This window comes from Chiloscyllium plagiosum, unplaced genomic scaffold (genome assembly GCF_037043375.1).
Source record: "Chiloscyllium plagiosum isolate Xiang-an unplaced genomic scaffold, Cpla_swu_hap1 HiC_scaffold_3, whole genome shotgun sequence".
NCBI lineage: Eukaryota > Metazoa > Chordata > Chondrichthyes > Orectolobiformes > Hemiscylliidae > Chiloscyllium > Chiloscyllium plagiosum.
In genome coordinates, this window is record NW_028270141.1 from 141,532,551 (window position 1) to 141,547,982 (window position 15,432).

Sequence of the window (15,432 nt, forward strand, 5' to 3'; positions counted from 1 at the left end):
TCGTGTCAGAGTTCTGAAGGCTGTGCCTAACTGAGGCCAGACAGGCTTTCCTTGAACAGAAAGCAAAATACTCCAAATTGCACAAAACCTGAAATGACAAAAAGAGCACTGAAAGTTTGGTGACTAAAATAGATGAAAACTTCAAACCGAAGTCCTCAAACTGAGCGAGGACACCGACCTATCAAATGCTATTGAAAAAAAAAAGACATTTTAAGTAAGCTTCATGAATAACCAGTATTTTGTCTTCCCAAACCCAAATTTTTTTATTGCTTCAAAGTCAATTATAACGTGATGGTTATGCTGTCGATATCTTTACATTTGCTCCAAACTGGACTGATTTTTATTCTGCCAAATGCATACTTATCAGCATTTAATAGTAATTTACGATTTAGAGAAAAGCATGAATGTAGCTTGAAACTATATTTAATCCAGCAATGTAAAGTTAACTGTGAACCTCCTTGGACCGAACAAGTCTGCAAGGGCAGATTTCTCAAAATAATATGGGAAAGATCACCCTTTGAAATTTGATATTTAACACTCCCAACAGGAATATTGTAAACATCAGTCTATTGTGCAAAACATAAAAGTCAGTAACATCAATGCTCTGACTAGTATAAAAAGACTGGAGGTTCATTTATTTGACCACCTATCTCATCTGTGCTTGCTGGTGCCAGAGATTCAGTTGCTTTCAATCACTTGAAAACAGAGGTGGAATATCCTATCTAACTACACTTTTGTCTTCTTTGGGCTGCTCTCTGACTCATCAGCTATGACATTCTTCCCTGCTTTCCTCTTCTTCAGCCCTTTCATTTTTCTCGTCTGCAGTTTACTAAGGTCCTGCTTCTCCATATGGATTCGACCATATGTTGTCCCAAATACATCTTGGGAAATATTCTTCTTCTTCTTCGCCTGAAATGAGAGGATTAGAAACTGAATTAATAAAACTTTCTTTCCACAAGAATCTTAAATCTCATTTAGGTTGAAATTAAACAAAAAAAAACCAAATGCATTCACCCATTATCTGCAATTTTAACAGATGGTGAAACAAAGATTAACAGTTAAAATATAGCAGATTATAGTCCTAAATTAACAGATAAGCCCTTTAGAGCTGAGTGCTGTAGAACTACAGATTCCAATTAATCCTTTCCAAAGCAGTTTGAGATGGACAATAGGTGTTGGCCTAGCCAGTGACACCCACATCCCATGAATGAAATATAAAAAGCTTCTTGCTCTTTCCTGAAGGATATATTTTTACTTGAGCTGCCATTCTCAAAGCATGCATTACAAGTCACTATTCTTCATAAATCATAACACCCAAAACACCAAAGCCTCATTTTGTCCTCAAAATAGGTTCTGACAAAGTAAGTGTGACCATTCCAAGTGCCATGACAGAAATCTTTGCTGGGTCCAGTGCTGAATATTTGATGTAATTTTAAATTGCCTTGTGACCTTATGTTAAGCTGTGATTGTCAAGTGGTTAATATCTGGACTCTAAATTCAATGGGTTTCCCCAAAGAGGATCAAACTCTGGTCACAGGGAATATATGTCAAAAGACTTGTGCCACATCAGCCATGAGTTAGTTTGCAGCATTTGAGTCGAGATGTTTGATGGGTTCAAGTCCAACTCCAAGACTTGAGCACAAAATTCCATGCTTCCATGCTGTACAACTCCAGGAGTATCATTCAAAAGAACCTCTGTTATTGCTAAGTGTGTTGAACATCCAATGGCCATGAAAGGTTTTACATGATTCTAAATCTTTCTTCATCAACTTAGTCCATTTTACAAGGGGTGCAACTTTAACTTGAAAGACTAATTAAGCAAAGATGGTAATATCTTGGATTTACTCATTTCCTTCTCACATCCACTTTGAAGGCAACATCTCCAATAATCTCTAAGCAAATCAAGTCAAAATCCTGCATCCAGCTGTCTTGAACGCCACAACACTGTACATTCCACCACCTCCTGACCATAGCCAAGTACACAAGAATTAACAAGCAGATTCCCTAAACCTACTTTGCAACTTTTTCATGGTCTCAAAATACCTCAGTGATTTCCTATCCATACCCTTCCTCCTTGTATGCAATGCTTTCATTGGTCTTGGTTTTGCAGATTAGGTAAGGATAGCAGATTTCCTTCCCTGAAGGACATCAGTAAATCAGATGGGTTTCAATGATGATCGACAACAGCATCATAGTCACCATTACTGACAGAAGCTTTCAATTCCTTGAGATGCTGTGATGGGTGGGATCTGAACCTGTGGTGCCAGACTATAGCCCTAGGCTTCTGGATTACTAGTCCATTGACAATACTTTATATCATTATCTCCCTGTTTACAAGTCAATCCCCATTCTATCAAAAGCAGCTGCACTTATTGGTCATCCTTCAGGGCAACAAGAGTCATTCATGCGGTGTGGGGATGCACTCACTTGTAGGCCAGACTGGGCCTGCTCCCACAACTACATTAGTGAGCCTTTTGGGTTACCGATGGCACTCAAATACTCCTCATAATTGATTTCTACAACAGAAGTCAGTCCACAAAAAATGGACTAACTAAATTCACATTCCTTAAATGGCACTGGCTGTACAGCCCTGCATTCTTAGGCCAGGATCAGACAGGTGTTACAGTGCATACACAAAAAAACATCACTTGTTAACTATTTTACCAAGCATTCGCTAGTGATCTTAGTTATCCTTTCATAGTTGTGAATGGATCTTCTGAACATCTATGTTAAAAATCTTGCGACTGTATAATATGGTATTACAGAGATCCAAGGCTTAATAAGATCAACTTTACTTATAACAGCTCAAACAAGACCAGCAAATACAAATCCTTGAGGAATGCAATGTCATGACTAATTCCATCACAAGCAATCCAATTTTACAGATCATACAAAGTTCCTTAACAGTTGTATGAAGTTTGAAAACTTGAAAAATTCAATACTATCCTGGAACCTGAACTCGAGTATTTGTTTACTCATTTTACCTTAAGAGCTTTTGGCTGTTTAAGAGACTTTTTGTAGAGGTCATCAGATGCAAAGTGTGTTCTCCTTAGTATAAAATTAAAGGAAGGCCCCATTTCTTCCAGTTCTATCCTGGGTATTCTGCAGCCAGATTTCTTCAGCAATACCCTGTGAGTAAGGCAGATCTTCATTAGTCAAGATCCACATTAGTTGCAAGATCAAGAAGCACTACGCAGATACAATGCTAAGATAAATATTGAGATTTGTTCCAATTGTAGATTCCCCCAGTCAACCAGTCAAATGACAGGATAAATGCATTCTGCAAAGACTGAACAGGAAACCCAATGTCACATTCATACCAATTTTTTTGTCATTATGGACAAGAGAAATAGACCTCACCACCTGTAGTTTGCACAAAGCCTCTCAGAAGTCAACTTCAATCAAGAACAATGTAGGACTCTGGAGCCTGTGTTACTCAATAGGATATGGCTGATCTGGCTTTGATCTCAAATCCACCTTTCTACCTACCCCCACAACCCTTGAGGCCACTGTCGATCAAAAATCTACCTAAGTCAGCCTTGAACAAATTCAAAGACAGACAATTTAAGGATCAATCCTAGGGTCTCTACTATTTACAAGGAGAAAATGAGGACTGCAGATGCTGGCGATCAGAGTTGAAGAGTGTGGTGCAGGTCAGGCAGCATCCATTGAGCAGGAAAATAGATTTGGGGGGTAGCTGGGAATGCAATAGGCAGGTGAAGGTGGGGGTGAAGAAAATGAACAGGTAGGACAGTTCAAGAGGGCAGTGCCAAGTTGAAAGTTGGGACAAGGACAAGGTGCGGGGAGGGGAAATGGGGAAACTGGTGAAATCCACATTGATCCCGTGTGGTTCGAGGATCCCATGGTGGAAGATGAGACGTTCTTCCTCCAGGCATCGGGTGGTTAGGGTTTGGCAATGGAGGTGGCCCAGGACCTGCATGTCCTTGTGTTAGGTTCTTTTTCCTGAGATTGTTACACACTTGATGCAACTGCAATACACCAACTTCTGTGAACAGCCAAAATTTATTAAGTACAAGATTTTGGAGGAACCCTTAACACTCTTCGCGGATTGCAGAGTTGTTTCAAGAGACCTCTGTGAACAAGGAAACAGTCCTCCCTTTTACACCACCATCAGTAATGCCCACAAGACAACTCCCAGCCACTCCCCCATAGTCACATGCCACTCAAGACACAATGCAGTGATTTGATTATTTCCAGAAACAATGTGATTAGATCATTCCTTAACTGCAGGATCTGATATAAATTGTTTCTTAACGGCAGAACTTAAAAATAGGGAAGTCTTGTTATACTGTAGAGGATTGGTAGGGCATACCTTGAGTACTGTGTTCAACTGTGACCCCCATAGTTAAAGAAAGATACACAGCATCGGAGAGTGTTCAAGAGATGCATGAGGGTGATTCCTGACATTAAGGGTTTAACTCATCAAGATTGGCCAAACAGGTTAGGTCTTTATAAAAGAGTTAGAAGAATGAGGAGTGATCTTACTGAAACATCAAAATTTCTGAGGTTTAACAGGGTAGATGTTGAGAAAATATTTCCACTAGTGGGAGAATCATAAACCAGGGGACATGATTCCAGAATAAGGAGACACTTATTTAAAATCGAGATGTGAAGGCATGTGACTAAGTCAAAAGACAACTAACACTGAGCATGCACCCCATTATTGGTCAGCTTAAAGACAGATCCAACCTGAAAGAATCAGACCCGTTGAATACAATTTTTTAACCATAAATAGGAATCATAATGCAGACAACTCACTTATAGCTTCTCATGAAGATTTTTCCAGCAAAAGCCGTGAAATGTAGAACAATTTCCAGGCCAGCTAAACGAATTTTCGGTACTGTGGGCCCGCGAAAGAAATCTATGAAGTGTATTGAAAGTTCGATGATCAAGAAGTACCCAAGTGAAATGTTAAACTGCATCAGATTAAGAAAGAATATCTGTATATGTAGAATAGAAAGCTCAAATAAATAGTTACTTAATTGCTTACATTGGTTGAAATATATGATGTCTAGTTTTAGCTGGCAACATCAGTATAGCATCAGCAAGTTCTGAATACATTTCATATGCCTTTCTTCATTTACATATACCCAACAGCTCCACCCTGCCTCTAAATTACTCAAAACTCTGCAGCCATAGGCAGGAACATGGATTATTTGTTTCCCACATCAAACTGCCAATCAAAACATACAAATTAAACTTTCCGATTTTCGCTCGCTGCAAGGATGTAAACAGTCATTTCCTCAATGGATGCTAACACTTCGGCATGAGGCAGAATCTAATATTCGACTCCACACCCAAACACTCAAAGGCATAGGAAGCTGGTCTACTAACCTATCGAACCTGAAAAATGATCCTTTAAATATACACATTACCTGGTAAATAGAATAGGACAGGGTATACACTGGAACATCCATTAATTTGGTATTTCTCACATTCTCGTGACATTTTGAAACACAAAGCCAGTTAATTACTTGAGTCACAGTCAGCATTATGGAGGTAAACTTACCAATAAAGAGATTTTTTACCCTTTTAAGATCATTATCTATTTCAAAGGCATCTCCTGCAAAAATCAACATAGGCTTGGATCCTTCTGCAGATTTGCTGTTCTGGAAAAGAACAGAAAGTCAAAGATTAGTTAAACGCATTGCTGAGGTTTTTAAGTAATTCATGGGATTTGGGCTTTGTTGGCTGGGCCAGCACTTCTTATTAATTCAAAGTTTGCGAGCTCGGGTGCTCGTTGTTGTGGTTCTGTTTGCTGAGCTGGGAATTTGTGTTGCAGACGTTTCGTCCCCTGTCTAGGTGACATCCTCGGTGCTTGGGAGCCTCCTGTGAAGCGCTTCTGTGATGTTTCGTCCGGCATTTATAGTGGTTTGTCTCCGCCGCTTCCGGTTGTCAGTTCCAGCTGTCCGCTGCAGTGGCCGGTATATTGGGTCCAGGTCGATGTGTTTATTGATAGAATCTGTGGATGAGTGCCATACCTCTAGGAATTCCCGGGCTGTTCTCTGTTTGGCTTGTCCTATAATAGTAGTGTCGTCCAAGTCGAACTTATGTTGCTTGTCATCCACGTGTGTGGCTTTTAAGGATAGCTGGTCGTGTCATTTCATGCCTAGTTTGTGTTCATGGATACGGATCGTTAGCTGTCTTCCTGTTTGTCCTACGTAGTGTTTTGTGCAGTCCTTGCATGGGATTTTGTATACTACGTTGGTTTTGCTCATGCTGGGTATCGGATCCTTTGTCCTGGTGAGTTGTTGTCTGAGAGTGGCTGTTGGTTTGTGTGCTGTTATGAGTCCTAGCGGTCGTAGTAGTCTGGCTGTCAGTTCAGAAACGTTCTTGATGTATTGTAACGTGGCTAGTCCTTTGGGTTGTGGCATGTCCTCATTACGTTGTCTTTCCCTTAGGCATCTGTTGATGAAATTGCGGGGTTATCTGTTTCTGGCGAATACATTGCAGAGGTGTTCTTCTTCCTCTTTTTGCAGTTCTGGTGTGCTGCAGTGTGTTGTGGCCCTTTTGAAGTGTCTTGATGCAACTTCTTTTGTGTGTGTTGGGATGGTTGCTTTCATAGTTCAGGACTTGGTCTCTGTGTGTGGCTTTCCTGTATACTTGTGGTGAATTCTCCGTTTAGTGTTCTCTGTACCATCACATCTAGGAATGGGAGTTGGTTGTCCTTTTCTTCCTCTCTAGTGAACCTGATTCCTGTGAGTGTGGCGTTAATGATCCGGTGTGTTTTCTATTTCTGTATTTTTAATGATTACAAAGGTGTCATCTACATATCTGACCCAGAGTTTGGGTTGAATTTGCAGTAAGACTGTTTGCTCTAATCTTTGCATTACCGCTTCTGCTATGAGTCCAGAGATGGGTGAGCCGTTGATTTGTTCATATATTTGGTTGTTGAATGTGAAGTGTGTTGTGAGGCACAGGTCCAGTAGTTCGAGTATGCAGTCTTTGTTGATAGGTTCCCCGTCTTGTTGTCTGTTCTGTATGTCCAGCAGTTTGGCTGTTGTTTCTCTGACTAAGGTTTTGTCGATAGAGGTGAACAGTGCCGTTACACCGGCACTCATCCACAGATTCTATCAATAAACACATCAACCTGGACCCAATATACCGGCCACTGCAGGGGACAGCTGGAACTGACAACCGGAAGTGGCAGAGGCAAACCACTATAAATGCCGGACGAAACATCACAGAAGCGCTTCACAGGAGACTCCCAAGCACTGAGGATGTCACCTAGACAGGGGACGAAACGTCTGCAACACTAATTCCCAGCTCGGCGAACAGAACCACAACAACTTCTTATTAATCCTAAGCAGCCCTTAAAATGCTGGGGTACTACCTTTTTGAACTGCTGCACTTCATTTGGTGTTGGTCTACTTTCAGGAGAGAGTTGCAGGATTTTGACCTAGCAGCACTGAAGCTAACAGTGATAGCTTTCAAAGCCTGCTCTAAGAGTGGCTTGGAGAGGAATTTGTAGTTGGTGGTGTTCCCATGATCTACTGCCTTTGTCCGAGTAGGTGGTAATGGCAGTGGTTGTGGAAGGTTGTATTTAAAAAAACAAGTAGCAAGTTTCTGCAGTTCAACTTGTAGATAGTATATGCCGCAGCTACTGAGCATTTGTGATGGAAGGAGTGAAGAGGTGCAAATCAAATGGGTTGTCAGAATCATTCACTGCAGGAGACCGACACTTGGCCCACTGTACTTGCACTGGTTCTTCAAAGATGTCCTCGTGCCAATCTCCAGCTTTCTCCACATACCCTATCCAAATAATCATCCAAAAACATCTTGCTTCAAATGAATATGCCTCCATCACATTTCCAGTCGTGAATTCAATACCCTAACTACTTGTTGTGTGAAAAGTGTTTTTTTTTAAAACCATCATCCTTGCTTCTTTTCCATATCACTTTGAATACATGCCCTCTTATTTTATTCCTTCAAAGGGTGGGGATAGCTTCTACCCACCTCCTCTATCCAGTCTGCTCATTATTATCAAAACCTTTGTCAAATCTCTTCTCAGTCGCCTTCTCTCTAAGAAGAACAGTCCCAACTTGTTCAAACTATTCTCCTATTTGAAGTCTCCCATTCCTGGAACAATTGTTGAAAAGTCACTTTTGCCCTAGATGGTGTCAAGCATCATGAGTGTTTTTGGAACTGCATTCATCCAGGTAAATGGGGTGTAATTCATCATATCCCTGATTTGTGCCTGTTAGATGTTGGATAGGCAATGAGTCATTCGCTGCAGGCTTCCTGGCCTCTGACCTACTCTTGTAGCCATAGAATTTATGTGGTTCGGCCAGTCCAGTTCCTGGTCAATGGTAAGCTCTCCCATGGATGTTGATAATCAGGGATTCAGCAGTTGCAATGTAACTGAATATTAAGGAGCAATGGTTAGAATCTGTATCGTTGGGCATGGTCATTGCCCGGCAGTCATGTGGCCCAAGTTTTGTTTCTCACGGAAGGCCAATATTGCTATTGTCTTGCTATATTTGGACATGGGTTGCTTCAATATCTTGTGAAAATGTTGAACACAGTGCAAATATCCCTACTTCAGGCCTTATGATGGAAGGAAGGTCAATGATGAAACAGCCGTAGTTTTTTGGGCCTAGTACACCCCATAATCAAATCCTGCACAGATCTCTTGGAGCTGCCATGCTTGAGCCAGGTCTGCGATGATGTCAGGGGTTTAGAGTTCCTGGAACCCAAACTGAGCATGAGTGAGCAGGTTATTGCTTCAATTAGTGCTTCAAAATTCAAATTCTCACATTTCTGAGAATGTATTACCTTAAAATCTCTCAAACTTTCAAACTTTTCAATTCCGAGCTCAACCATATCCAGGACATGGTAATCAAACATACGGCCTGCAGGAGAACAATGAATTAATAATAGGAATATTTCATTGCACTTAGACTCCCACATCTCATTTTATCAAACAAACTGTACACCAACATATTATACGTAGTAACATTCTCCTGCAATTTTTAAAACATTCATTCATGGGATGTGGTTGACTAGGTATTTATTGCTGAAGCTTAATTACCTAGAGGGCAGTTAAGAATCAACCACATGGCTGTGGGTCTGGAGTCACATGTAGGCCAGACCAGGTAAGCATGGCAGTTTCTTTCCCTAAAGGACATTAGGGAACCACATGGGTTTTCTTTTGATAATTGGCAATGGCTTCATGGTCATCACTAGATTCTTAAGTCGAGATTTTAACTGAATTCAAATAACACCCTCAGCGATGGTGGGATTCAAACCCCCTGGGTATCTAGATCATTACCTGGGCTCTGGATTATCTAGCGATAATACTAGACCATTGCCCCCTCCTGTAAACAAATAATAAACAGAGCGCAATCCAGCCATGAACATCTAGCCTACAAGGTTATATGGGTGATTTGTTGTACTTTGCCTAAACTGAACAAGCCAGTAATAAAACCTTATACTAAAATAGTAAGTCAATTTTGTCTCAACAATGCTTTCTCTTAAAATACATGAATGCGAGGTGAGTCATTGATTTTGAAATGCTGAGTATCAATAGTGGGGTTCGCTTCGGCGGGTCGGTGTGGACTTGTTGGGCCGAAGGGCCTGTTTCCACACTGTAATGTAATGTAAAAAAAATGCAAAGAGTGTCTTGGCTCTGAAACAGAATCACGATGTTTAGCTGTCAAAGTGGCCTGTCTCTAAGAATCTGCTCTGAAGTACACAAATCCAGACAATCACAGAGGTAGTGATCAACTATAAAGATAAGGTGGCATTTGTTATAGAACATAGAACAATACAGCACAGAACAGGCCCTTCGGTCCATGATGTTGTGCCGAACATTTGTCCTAGCTTAAACACCCATCCATGTACCTATCTAATTACCGCTTAAAGGTCACCAAAGGTTCTGACTCTGCCACTCCCATAGGCAGCGCATTTCATGCCCCCACCACTCTCTGGGTAAAGAACCTACCCCTGACATCCCCCCTATACCTTCCACCCTTCACCTTAAATTTATGTCCCCTTGTAACACTCTGTTGTACCCGGGGAAAAAGTTTCTGACTGTCTACTCTATCTATTCCTCTGATCATCTTAAAAACCTCTATCAAGTCACCCCTCATCCTTCGCCGTTCCAATGAGAAAAGGCCTAGCACTCTCAACCTATCCTCGTACGACCTATTCTCCATTCCAGGCAACATCCTCGTAAATCTTCTCTAAACCCTCTCCACAGCTTCCACATCTCCCCGTGTCTGCATGAGTTTCCTCCGGGTGCTCCGGTTTCCTCCCACAGTCCAAAGATGAGCAGGTCAGGTGAATTGGCCATGCTAAATTGCCCATAGTGTTAGGTAAGGGGTAAATGTAGGGGTATGGGTGGGTTGCGCTTCGGCGAGTCGGTGTTGACTTGTTGGGCCGAAGGGCCTGTTTCCACACTGTAATGTAATGTAATGTAATGTAATCTAATCTAATCTAAATCTTTCCTAAAGTGAGGCGACCAGAACTGTACACAGTACTCCAAATGTGGCCTAACCAAGGTCCTATACAGCTGCAACATCACTTCACGACTCTTGAATTCAATCCCTCTGCTAATGAACGCTAATACACCATAGGCCTTCTTGCAAGCTCTATCCACCTGAGTGGCAACTTTCAAAGATCTATGAACATAGACCCCAAGATCCCTCTGCTCCTCCCCCTTACTAAGAACCCTACCGTTAACCCTGTATTCCGCATTCTTATTTGTCCTTCCAAAATGGACAACCTCACACTTGACAGGGTTGAACTCCATCTGCCACTCCTCAGCCCAGCTCTGCATCATATCTAAGTCCCTTTGCAGCCGACAACAGCCCTCCTCGCTATCCACAACTCCACCAATCTTTGTATCGTCTGCAAATTTACTGACCCACCCTTCGACTCCCTCTTCCAAGTCATTAATAAAAATTACAAACAGCAGAGGACCCAGAACTGATCCCTGCTGAACTCCACTTGTAACTGGGCTCCAGGCTGAATATTTACCACTTACCACCACACTCTGACTTCGACCGGTTAGCCAGTTCTCTATCCAACTGGCCAAACTTCCCACTATCCCATGCCTCCTGACTTTCCGCATAAGCCTACCATGGGGAACCTTATCAAATGTCTTACTAAAATCCTCGTACACTATATCCACTGCTCTACCCTCATCCACATGCTTGGTCACCTCCTCAAAGAATTCAATAAGACTTGTAAGGCAAGACCTACTCCTCACAAATTCGTGCTGGCTGTCCCTAATCAAGATGTGGAGATGCCGGTGTTGGACTGGGGTGTACAAAGTTAAAAATCACACAACACCAGGTTATAGTCCAACAGGTTTAATTGGAAGCACACTAGCTTTCGGAGCGACGCTCCTTCATCAGGTGATTGTGGAGGGCTCGTGTGTGTGTGTCTGTCTGGGGTGGGGGTTGTGAGTGTGAGAAAGTGTGTGTGTGTGTTTTGTGAGTGCAGAGTGTCTTAAGTCTGTGAGGGGGTGCATGTGTGGGAATGTGTGTGTCTTATAGACACATACACACTCCCACACATGCAGCCCCTCACAGACTTAAGGCACTCTGCACTCACAAAACACACACACACATTTTCTCACACTCACAACCCCCACCCCAGACAGTCAGACAGACACACACACACACAGACAAAGACCCACATGCACACATATATTTTGTGTGGTGAATTTGTACTTGCAGAGTTACATTGCAATTTGCTCAAAAACTGCATACATTCATGTAGAACTCTGTTGTCTCACTTTTTAGATTAGAGTCAGTCTAGGCATCGAGTCATGGACGCAGAGCACCGGGGGCTAACACCTTCAGCGTGTTGTCTGGCTATCACCATTGTTGACAGCTAGCCCAAGAATGCAACTTTAAAAAAAGGGTTATGTGATTTACACATGAAAGAAGTGAAACTATCACTGTATTCTAACAGAAAAATGGCTTAACAAACAATCAATTTTTCAATGTATAATTTCAGTTACATCACACTGCAAATTTTCGCTATAACTTCTGTGTTACGATCGAGCCCTCCACAATCACCTGATGAAGTAGCGTTGCTCCGAAAGCTAGTGTGCTTCCAATTAAACCTGTTGGACTATAACCTGGCGTTGTGTGATTTTTAACTTTGTCCCTAATCAAGCAGTGTCTTCCCAGATACTCATAAATCCTATCCCTCAGTACCCTTTCCATTACTTTTCCTACCACCGAAGTAAGACTAACTGGCCTGTAATTCCTGGGGTTACCTCTATTCCCTTTTTTGAACAGGGGCACAACATTTGCCACTCTCCAGTCGCCTGGTACCACCACCGTTGACAGTGAAGACGAAAAGATCATTGCCAACGGCTCTGCAATTTCCTCTCTTGCTTCCCACATAATCCTAGGATATAACCCGTCAGGCCTGGGGGACTTGTCTATCCTCAAGTTGTTCAAAATGCCCAACACATCTTCCTTCCTAACAAGTATCTCTTCGAGCTTACCAGTCCGTTTCACACTCTCCTCTTCAACAATACGGTCCCTCTTGTTGGTAAATACTGAAGAAAAGTACTCATTCAAGACCGCTCCTATCTCTTCCGACTTAATACACAGTCTCCCACTACTGTCCTTGAATGGACCTACCCTCGTTCTCGTCATTCTCATGTTTCTCACATACGCATAAAATGCTATTCGCCGAAGATTTTTCAGGCCCTCTCTTAGCTCTCCTAATCCCTTTCTTCAGCTCCCTCCTGGCTATCCTCCAACGCTCTGTCTGAACCTTGTTTCCTCAACCTTCTTCCTCAGCCTCCTTCTTCCTCTTTAAAAGACATTCAACCTCCCTCATCAACCTAGGTTCCCTCACACGACCATCTCTTTCCTGCCTGACAGGTACATACATATCAAGGACACGTCGTATCTGTTCCTTGAAAAAGTTCCACATTTCCACGACATCCTTCCCTGACAGCCTATGCTCCCACCTTAAGCACCTCATATCCTGTCTTACAGCATCGTATTTACCCTTCCCCCAATTGTAAAACCTACCATGTTGCACGCATCTATCTCTCTCCATAACCAAGGTGAAAATCACAGAATTGTGGTCACCGTCACCAAAATGTTCACCCACTAACAAGCCCATCACTTGTCCCGGTTCATTACCAAGTATCAAATCCAATATGGCCTCCTAATGGTCGGACAATCGACATACTGAGTTGGAAAAGCTTCCTGGACACACTGCACAAACACTGCCCCATCCAGTCTACTTGATCTAAAGAGCTTCCAATCAATATTTGGGAAGTTGAAATCGCCCATGACTACTATCCTGTGGCTTCTGAACCTTTCCAAAATCTGTTTCCCAATCTGTTTCTCCATATCTCTGCTGCTATTGTGGGCCTATAGTAAACACTCAACAAGGTGACTGCTCCCTTCCTATTTCTGACTTCAGCCATACTACCTCCAAAGGCAGATCCCCCTTGATCTGCCTTTCTGCAGCAGTTATACCATTTCTAATTAGCAAAGCCACCCCCCCCTCCCCCCCCAATCTTACTGAAACATCTGTAACCAGGAACCTCCAACAACCATTCCTGTCCCTCTTCTATTTACATTTCCGTGATGGCCACAACATTGTAGTCCCAGGTACCGATCCACGCCTTAAATTCACCCACCTTATTTCTGATGCTCCTACCGTTGAAGTATACACACTTGAACCCATCTCTGTGTCCGCAAGTATTCCCCGTCTATTCTCCACAGACTCCCTACATTCTTGGACATCCTGACAAACAGCTAGCCTACTTGCTGGACTACAAGTCCGGATCCCATCCCCCTGCCAAATTAGTTTAAACCCCCCTGAAGAGTGCTAGCAAACCTACCTCCCAGGATATTGGTGCCCTTCTGGTTCAGGTGCAACCCGTCCTGCTTGTACAGGTCCCATCTTCCCCAGAATGCAGTCCAATTGTCCAAATACCTGAAGCCCTCCCTCCTACACCATCCTTGCAGCCACGTGTTCAACTGCACTCTCTCCCTATTCCTTGCCTCACTGTCACGTGGCACCGGCAACAACCCAGAGATGATGACTCTGTCCGTTCTAGCTTTTAGCTTCCAGCCTAACTCCCTGAGCTCCTGAATGACCTCCCCATCCCTCTTCCTACCTATGTCATTGGTGCCAACGTGAACCATGACTTCTGGGTGCACACCCTCCCCTTTAAGGATTCTGAAAACACGGTCCGAGACGTCTCAGACCCTGGCACTCGGGAGGCAACAAACCATCCGAGAGTCTTGCCCATGTCCACAGAACCGCCTGTCCGTCCCTCTAACTATAGAGTCTCCTATAACTAGCGCTCTCCTCCTCTCCCCCTTTCCCTTCTGAGACTTAGAGCCGGACCTCGTGCCAGAGACCCGGTCACTGCAGCTTACCCCTGCTAGGCTGTCCCCCCAACAGTATCCAAAGCGGTATACTTATTGTTGAGGGGAATGACCACAGGGGATCCCTGCACTGCCTGCTTCCTCCCCTTCCCACCTCTAACTGTTACACAGCTACCTCTGTTCTCTGGCGTAACTATGTCCCAGTAGCTTCTATCTTTCACCCTCTCGAATAATCCTCAGTTCATCCAACTCCAGTTCCAGTTCCCTAACGCTCCTGTGAGGAGCAGGAGCTGACTGCATTTCCTGCAGATAAAGTCAGCAGGAGCATCGGTGGTCACCCCTACCTCAAACATCCTGCAGGAGGAACATTCCACTGCCTGCGCTGCCATTACTCTACACTTAGTCTCCAAAACAAGAACAGTGAGTAGCTTACCTGTGGACTTTAAAGTTAGGTTAGAGGAGGAGAATGGGAGGGAGGCCCTACTTGTAGGGCCTGGGGTCTAGAACACACCCACTCAAATATCAATCACTTACCTTCCCGACCAGTTCTGCGCTCCAACTTCACCTCCGCCCAGCTTGCGCTGCTCTCTGCTGTGAAATGCATGTTTCATACATGCATTTCAATAATTATCTTTTTAAATGTACTACCTGGTATTACAGATATTAGGCATTTTTTTTGTAAATCTGTTTTCCAGAATGGCAACATATCTCTGCAATCTTACCTATTATCAAGTTGTGCGGTCGCTTCTTATTGTGAGAACCAAACATAAATAAAGAACAGTCAGACTTCTTTGAAAAAAATTCCTGTTAATACAGAAGGAATTTGGAGAAAGCAGATGGTTACAAATATCATCTCAAAAACTGAAAGCATATAATACTGTAGCCCCTTTGAAGTTCTTCAACATTTTTTTCAAGCCTTGCCTGCAGGTAGTGGCAATTTTAACTTTGTTTCATGTACTGCACATTTGTGAAGGAAGGGGAGCTTGAAGTTAACAGTAGATTATTTGCGGCTTCTTTAAGAGGCCAGGATCTCTAAACATTTTTAGCAGTCAGATCGCTAAAAACAGATCACTACGCTGGGTCCATCAGT

At 43.0% G+C, this 15,432-nt stretch overlaps 1 protein-coding gene across 4 annotated transcripts in view; it reads right to left on the reverse strand.

Annotated features, from left to right (window-relative positions):
* Nucleotides 1-237: 237 nt before the first annotated feature.
* Nucleotides 238-15,432, reverse strand: part of rpf2 (ribosome production factor 2 homolog) — a 31,191-nt gene continuing 15,996 nt past the window's right edge. For all 4 annotated transcript variants that reach the window (XM_087983958.1, XM_087983972.1, XM_087983963.1 and 1 more), the window contains exons 5-10: nt 15,065-15,146; nt 8,797-8,873; nt 5,531-5,630; nt 4,780-4,882; nt 2,985-3,129; nt 238-909 (exon numbers count right to left, since the gene is read on the reverse strand). In XM_087983958.1, the coding sequence (XP_087840084.1) occupies nt 727-909; nt 2,985-3,129; nt 4,780-4,882; nt 5,531-5,630; nt 8,797-8,873; nt 15,065-15,146 (690 nt within the window). In that variant the 3' untranslated portion in view covers nt 238-726. The remainder of the gene's footprint in view (nt 910-2,984; nt 3,130-4,779; nt 4,883-5,530; nt 5,631-8,796; nt 8,874-15,064; nt 15,147-15,432) is intronic.